At 42.8% G+C, this 23,468-nt stretch overlaps 1 protein-coding gene across 1 annotated transcript; it reads left to right on the top strand.

The window, feature by feature from the left end:
* Positions 1-20,037: 20,037 nt before the first annotated feature.
* Npbwr2 (neuropeptides B and W receptor 2) lies at positions 20,038-20,923 on the top strand. Its single transcript, XM_052181746.1, is given in 7 exon segments — positions 20,038-20,230; positions 20,233-20,303; positions 20,305-20,395; positions 20,398-20,460; positions 20,463-20,650; positions 20,652-20,787; positions 20,790-20,923. Coding segments are annotated over 7 exon segments (876 nt in total).
* The last annotated feature ends 2,545 nt before the right edge of the window (positions 20,924-23,468 follow it).

Raw genomic sequence — 23,468 nt, 5'->3', positions numbered from 1 at the left:
GGTCTTAATTTGGGTTTTATTGCTGTGAAGAGATAGTATGACCAAGGCAAACCCAGCTGTGAGGGATTCCACTCTGCCACCTGGAACCTCAACTTGAGCACCTGTGACCTAGCCCAGGACCAGTCCAGCTCTCTGCCAGATTAGGGTTGAGACTTGTGAACACAAAAAAGGGGGAAAGCTGGAGCCATGTGTGATGGTTTAAATATGCTTGGCTCATGAGAAGTGGCACTATTAAGAGTTATGGCCTTGTTAGAATAGATGTGGCCTTGTTGGAGGAAGTGTGTCACTGTGGGCTTTGAAGTCTCCTAGTGCTCAAGCTATGCCCAGTGCATAAGAGAGCCTCCTCCTGGCTGCCTACAGAAGACAGTTTTCAGCCTGCTTCAAATCAATATGTAGAACTCTCAGCTCCTTCTCTAGCACCATGCCTGCCTGAACACTGCCACACTTCTTACGATGATGATTATAGACTGAACTTCTGAAACTGTAAACCAGCACCAATTAAATGTTTTCCTCTATAAGAGTTACGTTGGTCATGGTGTCTCTTCACAGCAATGAAACTCTAAGTAAGACACATGGTGTACCCAAACATAGGCTGAGACACCATAAAATTAATGTGTAGGGTGAGATGGTGCCCACAGCCTCTCTTGCATAAATGGAGTCCATATCAGGCCTTACACTTACCCCTCTCAGGGCTCTTGGGCTATAGGCTGCTAGTCTTCTTATCTCAAATACTTTCCATAAAATTCAGCCCCATTGTACTGGTCCCAGGGACCAAAAAGTAATACAGATGCCAAAATCCTTGTTTACCTGCCAAATTTTAATGTAATTAAAACCTGTCTGTTTCCTACAACTGGGAGATCTATAAAAAAGGCCTAAACCAGATTCTCCCCTGGACCATGTAGAAGGGATAGGTATTAGTCAGCTGCAAACAGAAGTGTATCATGGAGTTTTGGTCATTTATTCAGTGGGCAAACCTCCAAACCCTCTCTTAATACATATCATGTAGTGTCTAGAAGTCCCCTTTTCCCTGGCATGCTAATTTTCCAGAACACTAGACTTAGTCCAAGAGAGGGCCACCCTGCTTGCATAACCCAAAGGAGCCAGCTCCGTTCGAGCCACCATCAATATAGAGTCCATGCTGGACATTAGCCTTACATAGTCCTATGATGGACATCTTGCTGTCAAGCTCTTTAGGCTGCCACAGAGCCTCAGGAAACAGAACATATCAGCTCCAGCCTGGCATGTATTTAAAGCCTCAGGAGCTTCTGGAATGAATTCCATGATACCCAGTGCCTCCTACTCACAAGCTCCAAGTCCTGATGTAAGACAGTCCCAGTCTATCAAAAAGGATCTAACAAATACCTGACTTTAAAAGTAAGGTGCAGTAGGGTGGCCATCTCACCAACCTCATACTGCAATGTTGCTGAATTCTCAACCTTCAAGAAACATTTTGGGAGAATCTGCCTACAGCAAGTGTCCAGAAATTTCCCTGTGCTTAGGATGCCTGTGTAAAAGTACAGTAAACTACATAGTCATTATCAGAGTGCATAGAACCAAGGGCTATGGCTTTCACCATTCCTAAGGGACCTCCAGGACAGAGAATGATTCTTACCTTTCCATCTACACAAATAAAAATCTGGGCAATGGTGTACTTGAACTCAGACTCCTGGGGACCTGCTTCATCACCATACTTTAATGCTCCAGTGCCTAATATCCAAATATATACCCTAAATCATTACCCACAATCACTCACAGAACAAGTTATACATATTCAGCACATGTGTACATATGCATCTGCATACACAAGTATAAGCATATGTAGCCAATTACAACCCAATATCTATCCAAGCCAAGTATCTAGTTGTATGACTAGAGATCACACCAAATTAACTCTTTCACCTGAAAGAAAGCCTCGCATACTTATATATGTACTGCCTATTTATGTCTTTGTGTACCATTTATTTGCATACATACATACATATACTGCTAATACATGTACATGTTCATGTACATTAACCTAAACTCATGCATGCACACACATGTGTTCACTCACACACTGTCTAATAAACTAAAGATTGTTGTTTCATGAGAGCAGACATAAAGCCAAATGAAAAGATAAAAGAACAAGAGGTTCAGTGAAAACATGGGCTTCACTGGGGAAAAGACCTATGGAGGGAGAGGTCTGTAGTGCAAGAACCAAAAAATCTGATGTTTGCTAACAGGCTGTGTAGTTAGATTCCAGAAAGGCAGAATTGATCAGGGAACTGATTTTATTTTCTTTTTTTGGTCATTCTTAGGGGTAATTAGGGAAATAAGGTGAATGGTGGATAAAAGAATGTCAGGTGATAAACATCTTTCATGGTCAGCTATCACTGGGAGTCAGTTGGACAAAAAGACAAGAACATTTTTAAAAATGAGCTATTTTATTTCTGGAAATCAAATTACTTCAGTTTCAATAATTATCATTGTTAAACCAAATGAGGAAGCTTCACAAAATGGTATAGCCTTGGCTAACAGCAGCATGCCCTGAAGCCAGTCTGCTACAAGGACATTAGAGAAAAGTGCAGAGAATGAAGCTGTGAGGGTCATAGGCTTCTCTCATGAGATTTCCTTCTTGTAGAGTAATGGATGGGAAGACAACAAACTATCTCGGAATGAGGACAGTACAGGTAGTACAGGGAAAGCAAGGCAAGGAAACTTGGAGCTGTAAGGCTTGGGAGCCAGAGAGCCAAGGTCAGAAGAGCCCAGCAGGGCATCCTGGACTAAGCCTGGAGGACACCTGCAAGGGAATCAAAACAGCAGAAATGGGGGAGGTAAATGGATAATGAGCTGATTGGCAAACTAGTAAACAGTAATTGCTTGATGAAAAATGTTTGCAGTGCAATTAGCAGCTGTTCCATAAATAAAAGTTTACTGTGTTTATTGTGAACTGGTTGAGCCACAGGAAACAGTTCTCTATGACTGAGCAGCTTCTAATGCTGCTTACTTAAAAAATGTCTCTGATGCATGATTCATTATCTTCTCTGTGTCCATTGTCTTAAGATCACTGACACGGTCCTGACTCAATAACAGAGCCTTGAAGCCTGGGCTGAGTATGACCTCTGATGACTTACCCAGATATGTGTGCCTATGGTGTTTGTTGCTCAGGTGCCTGTTTCCTTGTGGGCTGAGCATTCACAGTTCACCTATGACCCATTTGGACCCAATTGGACCCAAGTCAAACTACACCGTTTCACTCAGGAGCCAGAAGCCACAATCCCACTCTACAAATCCTACTAGAGCTCTAGTAAGACATGACTAAACCACACTTCTGATTACCTGGTTAACATAAATATGTGCATATGCCCATTCATTTGTTTATTTTTAAGTTTTTAAAAATTATTTTTTTGTGAGTTCACATGCACCATGGCAAGCAGCAGCCCATGGAGGGCATCAAATACTCTGAAACTGGAATTAGCCAGGCAATTAGCCATCATGTAGGTGCTAGGAATCAAACCTGGGTCCTCTGCAAAAGCAGCAAGTGCTCTTAACTGATGAGCCAGCTCTCCATCCCTTCATTCATTCTGTTTTTTTAAATCACTGTTCTTCCAAACAATAGTTCATTCTTCCCAGATGAGGTGGTTTGAAAGAAAATGACTCCATAGGCTCATAAGGAGTGACACTGTTAGAAGGTGTGGCCTTGTTGGAGTACGTGTGGCCTTGTTAGAGGAAGTGTGCCCGTGGTGGTGGGCTTTGAGGTCCAAAATGCTCAAGCAAGGCCTAGTGTGACTTTCTCTTCCTGCTGCCTGTTGATCCAGATATAGAATACTCAGCTTCTTCTCCAGTATTATGTCTGCCTGTATGCCACCATGTTTCCTGCCAAGAAAATAATGAACTAAACCTCTGAAACTGTAAACCAGCCCCCACTAAATGTTTTTTTTATAAGAATTGCCATGGTCATGGTGTCTCTTCACAGCAATAGAAACCCTAACCAAGACACTGGCCACCTGTATAAAACCACCTGTGACAGTATGGTCACTCTAGAAGACACATCCAAACTTTTGCATTCCAATACAATGTTGTCACCTACACAGTTCAACCTTAAAACACACACAGATTTAAAAAAATCACCAAAAAGTTACAAAATGTTTTAGTAAGTTTAAACACATTTCTATCATCTTCTATTGCATACAGCCTGTGGACTTTAAGTTGGACACACCCACAAATCTAAAGTGATCCTACAATCTCACTATCAAGTGTTCAATTTTGTAATTCAACTGCTCAAACCTTTTAAAAAAAACAGAAATATTATTATAATATATTTTCTTTTCTTTCTTTCTTTTTTTCCAGAGCTGAGGACGGAATCCAGGGCCTTGCACTTGCTAGGCAAGCGCTCTACCACTGAGCTAAATCCCCAACCCCTATATTTTCATTTTAATCCCAGGTGTGGGATATGGGGTTGCTTCGGATTGTTTACCACAGGTGACTATGATTTGCCTCATGCTCTAGTGGGGGTATGATTTTGCCAGCTGCAGACAGTTTCTGCAATTGTATGATGTTTGGAATTCTGGGGACCTTTCAAAGGGTATATAAATGACAGGGCCCAGAGAGGTGAGTTGGGTTGTTGGTTGATGTTGGTCAACGTGGTCAGTGTTGGCTGAAGGTTTGTTACATAGTTGTGTGCAAAGAAGAACAAGAAGAAGAAATTAGATACTCTGGTGGTGAAAATCAAAATTACCTGAAGGAACTCGATGCCCCTAATCAGCAAGAAGTAGTCTAACAATAGCATTGCCCCCTTTCCAAACCCTGACTTTATTCAGTGATCTCTTTTCTTTCCTCTCCATCCCTTTTCTCCCCTATCTATGGTTAGGGGGTTGAAAGTGTAGAAGAAAGAAGAACCCACAAAGTAGCAAAAGACTGACTACAGAGGCCCCCATTTTTTTTCATCCTAAGTATATTCTGTCTTTGAATACCAGGAATTCAAACCAAATCTTCCAGAACTTGATATGGTCACCACATTGCCATAGCCTGCATTTATTTTTACTTTTTAATTGGTGTGATAAAACACCATGATCAAGTCAACTTACAGAAAGTAGGGTTTATTTGGGGCCTATGGTTCCAGAGAGATAAAAGTCTGTCACTATTATGGAAGGAAAGGATGGCAACAGACAGGTATGGCAACTAGAGCTAAAAGCTGAGAGCTGAGGGCTCACATCTCAAATCACAAACAGGAAGCAGAGAGCACAAACTCAAAATGGCACAGCCTTTATGCTCTCAAGTTCCATTCCCAATGGCATACTTCCCCAGAACTTCCAAGGTGAGTGCACAAAGAGAGTAGGAGATGCTCATTCTGGGCTCTTACTCTCTAGTGACTCTAGACCTGGAATATTCTTCACAACAGTGGGGCCTTACACTCTTAGACATTCAGAGGAAACACCCAGAACAATCACAAACTCTAGAATTGTCTGCTTCTACATGTAACCTGGCTCCAGAAGGGTCACCTCTTTGGGGAGATATACACACAGCACATAGGACTCCCCAAATCTCCACTCTATGGAAAACTTATCTTAACCTTCCTGCTCATCTCTGTCTATTTGGGGTTTTCTCATTTATTTGTGAACATTTTCTCCATTATTCAAAACTAGTTTTTATGTTAATACATTCAGCTGTGACTTCTCTTTCCCTCTCTTGTAACCTTTTGCTACTTAATCTCTGAGCCCTGCTTCTGATTTGCCCTCCTAGTGGCTCCTGAGTCTTCCTGGGAAACCACTCTTCCTGGGACAGCCTTTAAGCACTCTGTTGTTTCAAATTTAAGTGTTTTAAATATTTTCAGAATTTGCTTGTATCATCAAAGAGACAAGGCAGAGTTGCAAACTTAGAAAACAGAAGAATTCCTAGGCCTGACATTTCACATATATGTCCACATATCTCTCTGGAAGCTGAGGCACCTACCCACATGTTTTCTCTCCCCCCAAGCAGAAGTATTCAGGGCACAGAGAATGGAATGGAGAGAAGACACAGGGCTCTTTGATCAGATATCAATTATGGCAAGGTGAAAAAGGCCCTTTATATTTTTTGTTTTGTTTTGTGGAATTGGTTTTAAAAAAGTATCAGCTGAGGAACCCCAAGGTCAAGTTCTCAGCACAAAGGAGATTTATTTTACTCAGAAACACAGAGGGCAAGAATAAAAAACAAAGACAGGAGTTCGAGGATTAAGGAAAAGGGGAAGGGAACAAGGAAGATGGAGGAGGGGTATTTGTCCCCTAGGGACAAAGCCCTGCCTCTAGATAGAGAAGAAATAGGCACACAGGAAAAGGGCAGTTTATAAAGGTGTAAGGGGAAACCCCATTGTGGTGACTTGAATATGCTTGACCCAAGGAGTGGCACTATTAGGAGGTGTGGCCTTGTTGGGGTAGGTGTGGCCTTGTTGGAAGAAGTGTGTCACTGTGGGGATGGGCAAAGAGAGCTTCCTCCTACCTGCCTGGGAGACAGACAAGATGTAGAACTCTTAGCATCCACTGTGCCTGGATACTGCCATGCTTCCTACCAGGATGATAATGGACTGAACCTCTGAAGCTGTAAGCCAGCCCCAATTAGATGTTGTTCTTATAAGAGTTGCTGTGATCATAGTGTGTTGTCCCGACCCGCAGGACAGTCAACAGGGTCCCTGGAACTACCTAGGGAAAGGCGAGAGACAAGAGACACGAGAGACAGACAGCAAGACAGATTCTGATCAAGCTGTCAAATTTTAATTTTTACACAAGGCAATATAAAGGCAAGCAAGCAGGTATGAGGAGGGGTGAAGGGGGAAAGTCATTGTATTCAGGGAACATCTCAGGGGGCTAGCATCATTTCTCAGGAACAGTTTCTCAGAATTGTCTCTCAGAATCTCAGTGAAGAGTTGGCAGGTGCTGTAGGAACTTGGCATCATAATTCGATCATGAGGAGGTGAGATGGAAAGGAGTTGCTATGGTAACCTAACCACAGGTGAGCTTCATTTGTTCGAGCCTACTTGGGTGAGTTTTGCATGTACTGGCCATCTAGCTTACTTGGCTAATCTTTAAACTAGTTCATTTCCCTCTAAAAGCAGCCTAGAGAAAGCAAGCTAGAAATAGCTGAGAGGAGGGGGTTTTGAGATCTCTGTGAGAATGGCTCCTGGCAGTGTCTCTTCTCAGCATTGGAAACCCTTAACTAAGACACCCATGTTAGGATGAGTTGGTTTGATTGGAGATGTTAATTAGGTGAGTCAAAAGGGGCTTTTGATTGCCAGACTTTAATACTTTGATGGCTGGACCTTTGTTCTTCAGGAGGAGGAAGTGGCCAAATAAGAAAATAAACCTTGGTAGCTAGCTTTAAAAATGTAATCTAAGGTCAGGCAGTGGTGGCACATGCCTTTAATCCCAGCATTTGGGAAGCAGAGGCTGGCAGAGTTCTGAGTTCGAGGCCAGCCTAGTCTGCAGAGTGAGTTCTAGGACAGCCAGGGATCTACAGAAAAGCCTTGTCTTTAGCAAGCTAGCAGGAATCCCGGAGAAGGGCAAGGCCTGCCAGAGTCATGCTCACCATGCTGGAGCTGGCCAACAACCCTTCAGCTGTTGAACTTGGTGTCTTTTGTTTTTTGTTTGTGTTTGTTTTTGAACCTGGGGTCTTGTGGATGCTACGTTATTGCTCTACAGCTGGGTTCCATCCCCAAACCTCTTTTTACTTCTTATTCTGAGTCTTTTTAAGTTGTTCAGGCCTACTTTACATTCCCTCTGTAACCCAAGCAGGTTTTTAACTTTCAATTTTTCTACCTCAGTTTCCCAAATAACTAGAATCACAGACATACATCCCTAAGTCCCACTCCTTCTGTCTGCTAAAAAACACAAATAACTGTTATATGTGAAGCCCCAAGAACAGTACCCTAACCCTCTTAAAAACAAGACGAAGCTCAACACTTCTCTGGCCAAGCCATACCCCTCCCTCATTGCCTCCACTTCTCTACCTGTTCTCAATCCACAACCAGCTGATAGTCCTCTCCCCCACCCCCACCTCCACTTATCTTGTCTTCCTCTTTCCTCTTGCAGTATTTTCTGGCTCCCATAAAACTACACTTTCTAAGCACAGGGCCATCTTTCTCCCCTCTGCCTAGCATCTTTTGTAATGCCCTGTGTAGGGATAGTAGGGTTTTTGGGGGGATTTTTTGTTTGTTTGTTTTTTGTTTTTTGGATTTGGTTTCTGTTTTGGTTTTTTTTTTTTTTTTTTTAAGAGACAGGGTTTCTCTGTGTAGCCCTGGCTGTCCTGGAACTCACTCTCTAGACCAGGCTGGCCTTGAACTCAGAAATCTGCCTGCCTCTGCCTCCCAAAGTGCTGGGATTACAGGCGTGCACCACCACTGCCCAGCTGGGATAGTAGTTTTAAGAGTCAGGAGACAGCCACAACCTCCTCATCTGGCCAATTCCTAGGCCTAGCCATGGATTCAAGGCAGGTACCACGTTGGAGGGTCTCCAGGCACAGTGCCAGTAGGGCCCAAGAGTGGTAGTACTAAAAAGCAAACTACCCTTTAATTTCTTCCTAGGCAAAGTTTCTAGCCTACAAAGCAACATTTTAATTTAAATTCTGATTCTAAGTTCATTCAGGAGCTGCTCCAAGCAGAGATTTCATTAAGGCTTTAATACATTTTATTGGACTTACCCTATCAAGAAAGGTAATGGAACAATCATACTTTCTCTATTTCCAAGATTTCAGCTGAGGCCGAGAAAACCAACCATAAAAATGTAATGCTTTTGTGTTACAGACAGAGCAAAATGATCTTAATTGAAGAAATTGGGACCAGGCTAGAAAGGGAAACCAGAGCTTCTGTATGCTGTTCTGTCCTCACTCAGCTCCCTGAGTTTGAGTCTTGGAATGTAGTTTGCACTTTGTCCTGGACTCAGAGGGCAGCTGCTGACCTTTTAGGCCCCATTGGGAACAGAAACACATAGCACAGGCACCCAGCATATTGCTAGAATGAGAACCTAAAAGAAGGTTTGTCATCCAGATAAACCAGGTAGTAACTGCAAGCATGAGATAAACATCAGGTTATCTTATCCCACAGAAGGGCTATCGTATTCCTACATTTGACTGACACACTGCACAGCCTGAAGGCTGTTCAACATGTTGGAGAATGTCCTTTCTAGGTGCCTCAGTTGATCTGAGTCTCTTCCAGGTATCTGGGCTGGTATTTGCTTCTTCCAGGCAGCTGGTCCAGTGGTCTCAGTCTTTGCTGCTTAGCTTTGTTCGTGTTCTTTGCAGCTTGAAAAGGTCTCAGCTTTTATTGCTTACTCTGATAGGGAGCCGCCTAAGGAATCTGTTCAGTTTCAGAGACTTCCTGAAGCTATTTTGAGTTGTGTAGCTTCCTGTTTAAGGAGCTTCTGGGAGGATGGAATATGCAAATTTGTAATGTGTTCCATATTTGCAATGGCTTATTGTTATACCAATAGATTAGTGCATCTCTCAAAACCTCATCAGAGAAGCTACTTTTTGTCATGAATGACAATTAACACAGAGACCCACAATATGTTCAATGAAGATAATAACACAGAATGCTCAGCCCTAAATGGACTATATTGCAACCCTTTCCTCCGAAGTCTCATTTAGGAGAGCAGGCAGAAAGACTGTAAGCCCAGGGATGGTAGATAACTACAACATCACAGTGTTTTCTGAACACAACAGGGTAGTTGTATATACAAATCCACAGTAGTTTTAACAGCATGCACAAGACCTGCACAAACTCAAGCCAGATAAAATCCCAGTCCACAGAAAGGGAGGTGAAATTATCTTCTACATAACAAATTTCTACCTCTGCCTGAGGAACTATTAGCAATTGATAGCTGCTAGGAGAGGTGGGGTCTACTTTCTTTTAAGGTGCAGCACCTATTAGGTAGACCATGCTCCAGTGGATGGCCACACACCCAAGAATATATAATCAGAACAAATTACGCTCAATAGGCTTAAAAAATGAGGACATGAAGTTGGGTGGAAGGGGAAGTGGATCTGGAAGGAATTGGAAGAGGAGTGAATGATCAAAATACATGGTATAAAATTCTCAAAGAATTAATTTTTTTAATTAAAAAAATTTATCAGGGCTGGAGAGATGGCTCAGCCCTTAAGGGCTAGAACTGTTTTTGCAGACAACCAGTGTTCAATTCCAAGGACCTACGTTAAATGACGTAGAACTGCCTGTAACTCCAACCTCAGGAGATCCAAATGTCTTATTTTGGCCTTGGTGGGCATTGTACTCATGAGCACAAATCTATACACAGACACATATATACACATAATCAAAACATTAAAATTGAAATTAACTGCTGGATAAGTGGTTCAGTAGTTAAGAACACTTGCCTTTTGCAAAAGACCAAGAATCAGTTCCCAGCTCCAAATGGTTGCTTACAACAGGCCATTAACTCCAGTTCCAATGGTCTGGCACCCTCTTCTGGCCTCTACAGGCACCAGGTATGCTTGCAACACACACTCATATACATGTGTCATGACAAAACACTCTAACACATAAAAATTTATTTTAACAATTAATTTTGAAGCATATTTTGGTGTTGTTTCATGTTGAATTTTATCTAAAAGTATGGCATAAACACCAATGGAAAGATGAATAGTTGATAAACGATGGAGAGACGGGAGGTGTGATAGGTGGATGGTAGATGTAATAGATGTTAGACAGATGATCAATAGACACACATACACACAGACAGGCAGACAGACAGACAGACAGATATTTGGATGGAAGAATGTATGGAAACATCCATGCATTAATGGATGATGGATTCATGGTTGTCTGGATACATGGATGAATGCAGGGCTAGATATATGAATGAATAGATGCTTGGGATGATGGCTATTCTTGTTTAAGAACTTGATTACATCTAGAATTAACTAAAATGCAAATGGAATTTTTTCCTTTCCTTTCCTTTCCTTTCTTTTCTTTTCTTTTCTTTTCTTTCTTTCTTTCTTTCTTTCCTTCTTTCTTTCTTTCTCTCTTTTTTTAAACAGGATTTTTCTGTGTAGCCCTGACTCTTCTGGAACTCACTCTGTATTAGACCAGGCTGGCCTCAAATTCAGAGATCCTATTTCTGCCTCAGAGTGATAGAATTAAAGGCATGAGCCATCATTGCCCTATAATCCAAATTTTTTGAAGTAAGAAGATACAGATTTAATCTGGGCCACATCATCTGATGTGCTGTCAGCCTATATAAAAGACATGGAAGAAAAAAGCTTGCTCTCTCTTTGCCTGCTTGTTTTTTCTCTTACTATCAAGTCTATTCCTTTACTGACTTTAGAGTCTACTTTGAGATTTCAGCATCTACTGAAGACCAGCTGAGTCGTGAGCTTTGTAGAGTGAATGATTACTGGATTCTTGGATCTCCCATTTGTAGACAACCATGGTTGAACTAGCTGGACCACAGCCTGTAAAGCATTCTAATAAATCATATTTTTTCATTTATTCTGTTTATTCCTTTAGAAAACTCTGACTAATATAGATTTTGGTACCAGAAGTGATTTCTAGAGCAACAGAAATATAAAGGTGAATTTTTTAAATATCTGGAATAGGTGTTCTATTTTACCAACACCTACAGTTATTGAAGCCTTTCTTGAAAGCTCAAAGAGTACTGAAAGTCCATGATGTGAACTATTTTACAAACTTAGGGAGACAAATGCATTGGATTATCCTGATTCACCAATTGTGAGAGGTAATAGAATTAATGATTCTGTATATAAAACTTTCAACAATTTGTGGAAAAATAAGGGAAATGAAGATACTGGTTTCTTGTTCCTAGCATCTCTGGATAAAATGAGAAAGGAAAAGAATGAGCTCTGTGATTAAATTAACCAACTTCTAACATCTCAGAATACAGTGGAGGAGAACAATGAATTTAGTGATAAAATTGACTGGCTTAATGTGCACATAAACAGTCTAAAGCTTTCTAAGTGTGCCCTGGAAGAGAATCTTCTCTCCAGCAGCCACAGAGTTCAAGTTGCAGAAAATCAAATAGAAGTCTTCATTATAAAGTTCACTGAGTTACAGCAAAAATTCAAGTCCCAGCCTCAGAGGGTGTCAGAGATTAAAGTAAGGGTATTAACTGGTAAAGAATGGGATCCTATAACTTGGGATAGGCATGTGTGGAAGGAACCTACTGAAGCTGAGAACTTTGAACCCTGAAGATTCTCAAGGGTTTATCTCACCCGAAGTAGTCTCTGCCTCCAAAGAAGATGAACTCACACCTCAATTCCTGGAAAGATTGTCTTTTCCACTTTTGACTGAGGAAATTGTTCATTGTATGCTAAACCAGCAGTGACTTTGTCTAAAGGAAATGCCAGGCAAGACAATACTGATGTCCTTCAGGGCCACCAGCATCATCCTCTAAACCTATTAGAGAGTGTAGTTCACAGGGAGGTGGGCTACAATACTAAAGAGCTTAATGAGTTTGCTAATTCATTCAATCAGAAGTCTGGAAAATATGTGTGGGAATGGATTTTAAAGATGTGGGATAATGATGGAAGAAACATAAACTTGAATCTATTGATATGGGCTCTTTGAATGAAGATTCTAGGTTTAATATGAAAGGTAGCACAGCTGTTTTTTTTTTAAGGAGTCAAAAGTTTGAATGATTAGCTGAAACATTTGTCAAAAGATGGCCTGCTGACAAAGAGTTGGAGATGCCTCGTATTCCTTGGCTTAGTGTTGATGCAAGGATTTTAAGGCTCAGGGAAATTGCAATGCTAGAAGAGATATGCTGTGTAAAACCTAATTCTTCACAATGGGAAGGCCCAGGAGATAAGACCTTCATCAATCCTATATGATGCAAAATGGTGAGGAGGGTACCAGCACATTTGAAGAGTTTTGTTGTTGCCCTTGTGCCAGACCTTAAAGGTTGGTGATACTGCTGCTAAATGCAATGGGTTTATTTGGACCCTGAGGTAACAGGGGCCAGGTGGCAGCACTAAATTGCCAAAGGCAAGTTAATCATAGTTATCATAATGGACACGACATATAAAGCCATGTTCATAATGGTCTGACCCATATGGTCAGCACAGGCAAAGTGAATGTTATGGTGATCTGACTTGTATGGACCTTTGGTACTGGCTAATTCAATCATGGTGTTTCCAGGCATGAAATAGATATGAAGCCTAATGCATTTTTGTTTAACATGTTTAAGCAGAAAAAAAAAATCTCAAACAAGTGAAAAAGAGAGAGAGGTTCCATTGGATTGTGGCAGGATGAAATCTCAGTCCATGAACCAATTCCAGTCTTGAGCCAGTTTGCAGACTCAGAAGCTTTAGAATGAAGGGACAGCCAGGTTCCCCCTGCCACCAGAGGAAGGACCTTAATAGAATACCTATAACTTTTACTGTTAACCTTTCTCCAGTCTTTCCATAGAGAGACTTACAGCCTCTTACAAGGTTAACTGTATGCTGGAGAAAAAGAAACAATCAGACTTTCCAGGGTCTATTGGATACTGATTCTGAATTGACACTGATTCCAAGAGATCCCAAGAAACATTGTGGACCTCCAGTTAAAGCAGGGGTTTATGTCAAGTAATTAATGAGGTTTTGGCTGAAGTCTGGCTCATAGCAGGTTTTGTGGGTCCCAAACTCATCTAGTGGTTATTTCTTCAGTCCCAGAATGTATAATTGGGATAGATATTCTTAGAAATTGGCAGAAATTTTTCTTTTCTATAGTTTTGTTTTGTCTTGTTTTGAGACAGGGTTTCTCTGTGTAGCCCTGACTGTCCTGGAACTCACTCTGTAGACCAGGCTGGCCTTAAACTCAGAGATCTGTCTGCTTCTGCTTCCTAAGTGCTGAGATTAAAGGCCTGTGACACCCTGGCCCAGCTAGCTGAATTCTCACATTGGTGAACTAAAAACTATTGTGTTTGGAAACACTAAATGGATGCCTTTAGAGTTGTTTCTGACAAGAAAAACAGTGAATCAAAAACAGTATCACATCCCTGAAGGAATTGCAGAAATTAGTGCCACCACCAAGGACTTAAAATATGTTCCACCACATCACCCTTTAACTAACCTGTCTGGCCAGTGACATGGCCCATGGAGAATGACAGTTGACCATCAAAAACTCAATCAGGTAGTGACTCGGATTGCAGCTACTGTACCAGATGGAGTGTTACTTCAGCAGATTAATAGATTTCCTGGTACATGACTTTCAGTTATTGATTTAGCAAATGCCTTTATCTTAGTACATGTCCATAAGGACCCCCAGAAGTAATTTGCTTTCAGTTGGCAAGCCCAGAGGTATACCTTTAAGGTTTTACATCAGGAATATGTTAACTCCTCAGCCCTGTGTCATAACTTATAAGAGATCTTAATCATCTGTTTATTCCACAAAATATCACACTGGTGCACTATATTGATGATATTATACTGAATTGACCAAGTAAGCAAGAGGTAACAACCACCTTGGACTCATTGATAACACATATGTGCATCAGAGGATAGGAAATAAATCCAATTCAAGGGCCTTCTACCTCAGTGAAATTCTTACGAGTCCAGTGATGTGGAACATGCAAGGATATTGCTTCAACGGTGAAGGATGAATTATTGTACCTGGACCCTTTCATCACCAAGAAAGAAGCACAACACTTAGTGGGCCTATTTGGATTATGGAGATAGCACATTCCTCACTTAGGAGTATTACTGTGACTCATGTACCAAGTAACTGAGAAAGCTGCTAGCTTTGAGTGGAACACGGAACAGAAGGCTCTTCAACAGGTACAGACTGCTATGAAGGCTGCTCTACCACTTGGACCACATGATCCAGGAGACCCAATGGTACTTGAGGAGTCAGTGGCAGATAGAAATGCTGTTTGGAATCTTTGGCAGGCTCTTATAGGTGAATTAGAGAAAAGACATTTGGGATTTTGGAGCAAGGCTCAACCATCATCTGCAAACAACAGTTTTTCCACTGAAAGACAGCTCTTGGTCTGTTATTGGGCCTTAATGGAAACCGAATGTTTGGCAATGGTTCGCCAAGTTACCATGTGACCTGAGCTGTCCATCATGAGTTGGATTTTATCTGACCCACCAAGCTATAACATAGGATGTGCACAGCATCAATCTATTATCAAATGAAAATGGCACATATGTGCTTGTATAAAAGTCTAAAAGTACAAGTAAGTTACAAAAAGAAGCTGTATAAATGCCTTTGCTATGCTGACTACCACCAAACACACACATATGGGGGCATTCCCTATGATGAGTTGACTAAAGAAGAGGTTAGGGCCTTTTTTGCTGATGGTTAGTTCTGTGTGTTTCTCTGGTTACCTCTTTGGGGAGACTGTTAAAGTAGCAATGAAGGCCTGTTAAGAAAAAACTCTGGGGCTGAAGAGATAGCTCAGCAGTTAAGAGCATTAGCTGCTCTTCAAGAGGTCCTAAATTTAATTCCCAAAAACCACATGGTGGCTCACAACCCTTTATAATGGGATCTGATGTCCTCTTCTGACACACAGGAGTACATGCAGATAGAGCATTCACATGTAAAATAAATAAATAAATAAAATCATTTTTAGAAAGAAAGAAGGAAAAAAGAAAAAAGAAAGAAGAAAAGAAAAAACTATTGGTCAAGAGAATAAAATTTATGTCCTGAGTACAGACCTAACATTCCAGTGCAGCCAGGCCAACCTTCTAGCCAAGAGACCAGCACTAGAAAGGAGAGTTCACCTTAAACCATGCTATTGAATTAAATAGAATAATTAATTATTTGGATTTGGGCTTAACTCTGACTTACTATATCAACTATTACTAATCAGATATTCCCTCACTATTGCAGTTTCTTATTCCAGGATAGGACAGAAAAAAACAAGCCAACATCTTAATGATTTAAAAATTGTTTAAAAATAAGAGGAGATATTTATAAGAAATATTAAACATGAGTTTTTTTCTAACAAATACTATAAACTTGTGTTTAGGACAAATAATTCAATTTTTTGGTATTCTCCACCTTGTAAGACTGCTTTTATGAAAATATTTTAACACACACACACCCCACAGACACACACAGAGAATAAGCCTTTGTTTACACACACACACACAAAAAAAACCCTGCTGTATTCCGGGAATTAGATGGCCTAGAGCAATGACTCCCCCCACCCCCCAATAACCCCTTTTCCCTTCCTTAGCTTCCTGAATGCCAATTCTTGTGGTCAGGCACCAGCCAGTGGGGGGCAAACACAGTCACCACCTGAGTTAGAATAAAAACCAGGTGCACTTCCTGTCTTGGTATGTTCACCATTTTGATCAAGAATAAAGTGTTGCTTTGCCCAGATACTTTGAAGTAGTGGTCTTTCTTTGTGGCTCTGAACTTAATTTCGTATCCACCTGCATTTCCACATGCACACTCTAAGCCAGAGACTTGAAGATACCTAGCCATTCTCTGACCACCTTGCCAGTACTATCCACAGTAATGACCACAACTGCCCCCCCCGCCCCCCCCCCCCCCCCCCCCGCTGTTTATAGAATACGATCCTCCAAACTCTACATCTTACTCTACACCAGCTATGCTGACTACCCTTTAGTGTGCATAAAGATCCCCAGGGACATTCCCTACAGCTAAGTACAGTGACCAGTCTTCAGTGAAACCCTCTTTAGTAAACAGGTGAAGCCCTAGAAAACAGGCGCTAGGCAAAGGTGAGAGCAGCCACCAGCCTCTGACCCAAGGTGGGGACCATTTCCTGACATCTGTCTTGGCTCTGGGCCACAGTGGGGAGAAAATACCACTGCTGGAAGATTGCTCCTGACTTGCTGTGCTCATTTCCTCCCACCTTTTCTCTCTGATGGAGGTCTTTAAGCAGGGGAGGGAGGAAGACTGTAAGCACTTAGGGTAATTGTATTAAACAATCCTAGCACTGAGTGCTGAGGCCCAGGGGGAGTAATATGCTCCTTCCAGTTAGCACTAAGTCACACTGGAAGCTCAACAGCCAGGTCCCCAGAGCAGGGACTGGCCACCTATATAAGCACACATGGGGGTGGGAAGCAGACAACCCCCCATGTGTTTAATCTCTAGATTTGATAGAGGAGACCTGAAAACCAGAGGGAGGCCTCAGAATCCACCAAACTTAGGTGGCTGTGTCTCTTGCTTGTTGATTTGAAGCTGCCCATAGCCTCATGACTCAGGACTAACATCACCCCAACCTCTGGTCTCCCTATCCTCTTCAATCCCTAAGAAAGGATCCTGCAAAGACTCCTGCTCCTCACTCTTGCCCCAAAGAACTTCTGGTCTGAAGCCCTAAAAGGAAGCCTCTTCACCCACAGTTCTCCAAAAACTCTTAATCTGTATATACATAGGAAATTCCTTCTCAACAGACAGTGCCACATAATTCTGTTCCTGTCTCCATACTCAGGGGTGTCCAGCTGTCAACTCTATTGACAGCTTTATTCTTATGAATTGATGAATAGCTCAGGGCCCAAGGATCAGCAGAAGTCCCTACCCAAATAGCCCAGCTCCCCTAGCCCTGAGCTCACAAGACTTAGACCATTGGCACAAAGCATCAAACACCAAGGGGACCCACCTTCTTCCTGGGCAACTGAATTCTGGCAGAGTAGAGACTGTGTACAGCCCAGAACCTGTACACAAAAAAGGGCCACCCTGCTCCCCTGCTTTACAAATAGTCTTTCTCAGCTTCCTTAAGAAAACAGCAGCTGGGCCGGGCAGTGGTGGCGCACGCCTTTAGTCCCAGCACTTGGGAGGCAGAGGCAGGCAGATTTCTGAGTTCGAGGCCAGCCTGGTCTACAGAGTGAGTTCCAGGACAGCCAGGGCTACACAGAGAAACCCTATCTTGAAAAACCAAACAAACAAACAAAAAAGAAAACAGCAGCTGGGCTGGTGAGATGGCTCAGCAGTTAAGAGCACCGACTGTTCTTTGAAAGTCCTGAGTTCAAATCCCAGCAACCACATGATGGCTCAAAACCATTGGTAGTAAGATCTGATGCCCTCTTCTGGGGTGTCTGAAGACAGCTACAGTGTACTTATATATACTAAATAAATAAATCTTTAAAAAAAAAAAAGAAAACAGCAGCAGATAGTGGTGGTGATCCACGCCTTTAATCCCAGCACTCTGGAAGCAGAGGCAGGCAGATCTCTGAGTTCCAAGCCAGCCTGGTCTACAGAGTGAATTCCAGTACAGCCAGGACAACACAGAGAAACCTTGTCTAGAAAAAAAAATTAAAAACAAAACAAATAAAAGAGAGAGAGAGAGAGAGAGAGAGAGAGGAGAATGGCAGCTCTGAGTTGCTTGTGTCTGCCTAGAGTGAAGCCTTTATTTACTCACTTAGAGAAACAGGCCACACATATGTACACATATATGTTCAAGTATTCTTGTACTTGTTAACTTTCACAGCTGAGGTGCCTATTCAACATATCAAAGCAAACCTTCAGGTTCTCCCAGCATCCCTCAGCCCCTACTTGTTACAAGGTATGGTTAGCATATGCTGCCCTCTGCCCTGAACTCTCCAGCCCAGGCTGAGCTACCTGTCCCCCAGAGGTTCTTATCTATATAATCAAGACATTTTGGTTACCCACCCCTTTTTCTACCTTTGCTCTCTTGGCTGTTGGCTCCTGATTTCCAGCCCCCCCCCTCACCTTCCTCTTCTCCCTATCATCAGGGTCATGGTCATGACCACTCTGGACTCTCCCAAATGTGTCTGGGACTCGTGCCTCTGGCTCTGCTCTATTACTTAACTATAATAAGCTTTTCTCCTCTACCACACCCCATAGCAGTCATATCCTTTCCTTTTTAGGTATTTATTTTCACTACTATAACAGAACAGATCAAAAACTATAGAGAAAATAAAAATAAATTTATAAAGGAAAGATGCATTATCTCTACTCCATTTTTCCAAGCCCAGAAAATAAAATCATCTCCTCCATCAATTTCTGTCTTGTTTTGCTTCTGTAGCAGTAGTAGGACCTCCAGGTGCATGGTAAGAGTGGATGGAGGTGACTGCCACATCTACATGAAATGACAATAAGGATAAAGCCCTACAATTGAGCTTTCCTGTTCCTGTTGCTATCTCTGTTCCTAGCTTACACAAACAGCCAGATGTCACACCCTCTTCTTCCCCCTATCCTAGGAAGACCACATCTCCTGAGCCCAGAGACAAACACATACAAGCATGAGACCCAGATGCAAGCCCACAGTATCCAGACCCCTAACCTACCACATACCAGACCACCCTATCATCCAAACCATGCCCCAGCACTTCCAGCAAGTCTGGTTGTCACTACAGGGCATTTCCCCACCCCCACCCTGTACAGCTGATACCTGGCTCCCTCCATGGCCTTTCCCCTTACACCCAACAGGCTGCAAAGACCAATTCATTTCTGAAAGTGAAAATCCTTTCATGAAACAAAGCTTTCCTCTGGGACAATGCCCTGCCAAGCAGAACAAAGCAGCTCTCTTAGCCCAAGTGTAAAGGCTATACAGACAGCTGCCAAGTTTCAGAGGACACAGGTGAGGTGTGACTAGAGGGGAATGGGGCACCTGGGGTCTCCACACATGTGGACCTGTGCCAGGATAACTGGCAACCACAGCAGCCTCAGGCTATGACAACTTAGATCCTACATTTTATAACCCTCAGTACACCACATCATTCCCAGTCCCATCCCTTCCTACCACATGGCTCCCATGACCATACTCTTCTTCCTCCTTTTTTCTCTACTTCCAAAAGGACAGGCTTGGAAGCTAAGGCACTCCCCAAGCCAGGCTCAGGAGGAAAGAGGAACTGTTATACTGGGCTGACTACTAATGAGGTGAAAGAGTTGGCTAAAGGGAGTGAGGAGTCTGGTGGGAAGATGAGAGAGGGTTCTATATTCTCAAGAATGCATTCTAATACCAGTCCACTCCTCTCCTGGACTAGAGGGAAGATATCGTAGAACAGCTCTGGGAGCAGAGTCCGCCAACAGCCAAAGTTACTAAAAACTTTCTCACTACCACGAGCACAAATTTGCCCAAGGATAATAATAACTAGTCCAATGCCATCTTCTCTGAGCCACTAAGTGGAGCCAGTGTGCTCCACATGCTCCTGCCAGCTCCTGCCAACATAACCTGCCAACAGATACTCCATGATCTGTGCTGTGGGCCTGTTAATTTGGCTATCATTTATGTGATCCTGAGGACACCAAAAATGAAAACAGTAACTAATGTGTTTGTCCTGAACCTAGCTATTTCTGATGGGCTCTTTGTGCTGGTGCTCCCTGCCAACATCACTGAGTGCTATAGCACTGGCCCTTTGGAGAGTCATTCTGCAAACTGGTGCTGAACATTGGCTACTACAATATCTTTCTTCTCCAGCATCTACTCCCTGGTTGTGATGAATGTGGACAGCTACTTAGTGGTACTGGCCACTGTGCAATCTTGCCAATCGCCTAGGTACACTTAAAGGGGTCAAAAGTTGCCAGCCTTTGTGTCTGGCTAGGTGTCACCATCATGGTTCTGCCCTTCTGTACTTTGCCCACGTTCACAGCAATGATTTACAGGCACCAAGTTGTGGGCTAAGTTTCCTGAGGCCAGAGTGGGCCTGGCTTCAGACTAGCTACACATATACATTGGTTCTCAGCTTTGCAATGCCTTTGTGCATCATCTGCATGTCATATGTGGACCTGCTGCACAGACTTCATACCATGAAGTCTGCTCCACTCTGGCATGAAGGTTCTAGGCAAGGCCAAGAGGAAGGTAACTGTCCTAGTCCTCACTGTGTTGACCATGTGCTTTCTCTGCTGGATACCATTTCACCTGGCCTCTGTGGTGGCCCTGACTATACACATCCCTGGTTATTTGGTATTTCCTTTGCCATCACCAGCCTCAGCTATGTCAACTCATACCTCAATCCTTTCTTGAACTCATTGCTGAATGACAACTTCCACAAGAATTTCTGTACCATAATACTGTTTCAGGAGTCCTGAGCATTCTTGCCATTCACCACTTCCAAGAGCATTGGTTGACCAAGCCAGAGGACATTCTGCCTCTTCACACTTATCCCTGTGTTCTCTATGCAGATATATACAAACAACCATGATGTTCCCTTTCTGTTCCTCTTCTTCCTACACATCCCTAAAGAGACAACAGAGGCAATTTGATCTTGGTAGCAAGCACCATAAGTCTGATCACCCACAGAGGATAGACACAAGATAGTACTTTATGTGTCCTAGAACAGGAACCTTTGTAGAACTGTTATAAAAGGACAGATACTTCAGCAGTCGTGACCCAGGACTCTGAAACCTTCATGGCATATGCCATCCTTCTGTCCACCAAGTACTTGAGCTTGACAGAGCACTTGGACCTTCATCTAAGCCAGACAGTATTGGATAACTTTGCTGTCCATTCCTCCATAGTCAGCCCTTAAATGTCATTCTCCTGATATCTCCCCTGAGCTATTCCCTATTGTTGTACAATAAAAACTTAGAAGCTGAGAGATAAGTGTTTCTCTTCTAAGGATCCAAAACTGGGGAGTCTTATTCAAATGCTCTGGCTCAGCTTCTCATGAAACTTCAGACAGAACACTGGTGAGGTCTAGGTCCTTTAGAGACTAAACAATGGCTGGGGTCTCTTTCAAGAAGTCCTGCTCCCATGGCTGCTGGCAAGACATGGATGTTCTACAAGCTTCTGGAGTACTATCACAGGAACCATTGGATCTTTTTTTTTGGGGGGGGGGGTTTCCGAGACAGGGTTTCTCTGTATAGCCCTGGCTGTCCTGGAACTCACTCTGTAGACCAGGCTGGCCTCGAACTCAGAAATCCGCCTGCCTCTGCCTCCCAGAGTGCTGGGATTACAGGCGTGCGCCACCACTGCCCGGCTGGAACCATTGGATCTTAAAGTCAAGAAAAAAACTTGGCAAACAGCTGTAGTCTCGGAATCTGTACTCTCAGAGCGGAATGGTTGAAGACAGCCTAGAATGGGCACTTTTTAAACCACAACCCCCACCCACAGCTCTGCTGAGATCAAGCTGGGCCTGATTCACTGTAGAGTTATACTTCAGCAAGGCCTAATTAGTACACACTGTTCCTGAGTAAGAGAACCCCTTCAGGACAAGAGCCCCTTATAAATAGATACAACAAAACATCTCACTTTCCAAAACTGTGTTCATTCCACAGAGAGTGGCAAAAGCAGAGGTACTGGGTGAAGAATGTGTGGAGAAGGAACAGAGTGAGTGGAAGATGAGTGGTGTGAAGATCAGGAGGGGAACACATTGGTGAGTAGACCAAGCTGTAAAAGAGCCAGGCACCCTCTCAGCTAGCTCTAGTTTGCTAGAACTAACCACAACAGAGGAAGTACCAGCCAAATTTTCTCTGAAGATTCTAAACCCTTGTCCCTTTCCATATTCTTGTGGCAAAATCACTTAGTAAGTGGTACTTATACAGACAGACCTTTATTCCTACCCACAGCCCAGCAAAGGAAATAGCCTCCCTCTCCTGTCACTCCCCAAGGTTAGCCAACTAGACCAATGGTGCTTCTCACCAGGATCCTGTTGGAACTAGCTTTGTTTTTTCTCATGAACTCAGGAGTCTGACTTACTCCACAAAACTCCCACACTCTGGATCTTGCTGCCAAAGAGATCCTAACCCTATTTTAGTACCCAAATCTCCCTGCTGTTTCTCACAGCTGGTCAGGGACCTTGGCTGGGCCTACATTGGGGCCACAGTGCCCTCTGGTGGGAAGCGTCTAAAACAGCTTCCACCTGGCTACCTGATCCTATACATCACATAACCCCAAGAGGAAGGCTGCACGATTCCCTTTACGTAGAGCAGGAAACTCAGATTCACAGAAACTAGATTTTATCAAGCCTGGTAGTGAACAGAAACAGTTAGGGGTGAGGCTGTGTTATACAGAATGGGGAATGGTACATAGTCCTGTAGAGCCAGGGAGATATATTCATCTCTAAGGCTCCCCTAATGGTCAACCTCCTTGAAGACAATGGCCAGGATCAGCAGCCCAGAACCCCACCACCATACATACATATGCATACACCCAGCATACAATCTCCTGGGGACTGTAATTTCATCAAGGAGGGAAATTTTCCCTTGATGCTGAATTTCTATTTGAAACCAATGTGTTTGCTAAGAACACACACACACACACACAAACACACACACACACACACATTTTGAAATCCTATCCCACAATGTGATGGTGTTATGAGATGACTTTGCTATGGGAATAGGTTGTGATGTCGAAACCCTACAGTCTCATTAGTACTATTAATGTGGCATATGCACATTAATGAATATGCACAAAATGAATTCATCTTTCTATAAAGTAAGGATGCAACAAAAACACAATCTCATAGAATCCAATCCACCACACCTGTATGAACTGCATCTTTAAAGCCTGTGAGAAATTCATATCTATTGCTTATACACTGCTAGACTAAAACAAAAAAAAACAAAAAAACAAATGGACAGTGTCATTAAAACTTGTATAAAACCAAGCATTGGCTCACCAGCCCTGTAC

The sequence above is a fragment of the Apodemus sylvaticus genome, chromosome 5 (assembly GCF_947179515.1).
Source record: "Apodemus sylvaticus chromosome 5, mApoSyl1.1, whole genome shotgun sequence".
NCBI lineage: Eukaryota > Metazoa > Chordata > Mammalia > Rodentia > Muridae > Apodemus > Apodemus sylvaticus.
The sequence above is the reverse complement of the archived record's forward strand: the minus strand, read 5'-3'. Positions and strand labels throughout refer to the sequence as shown.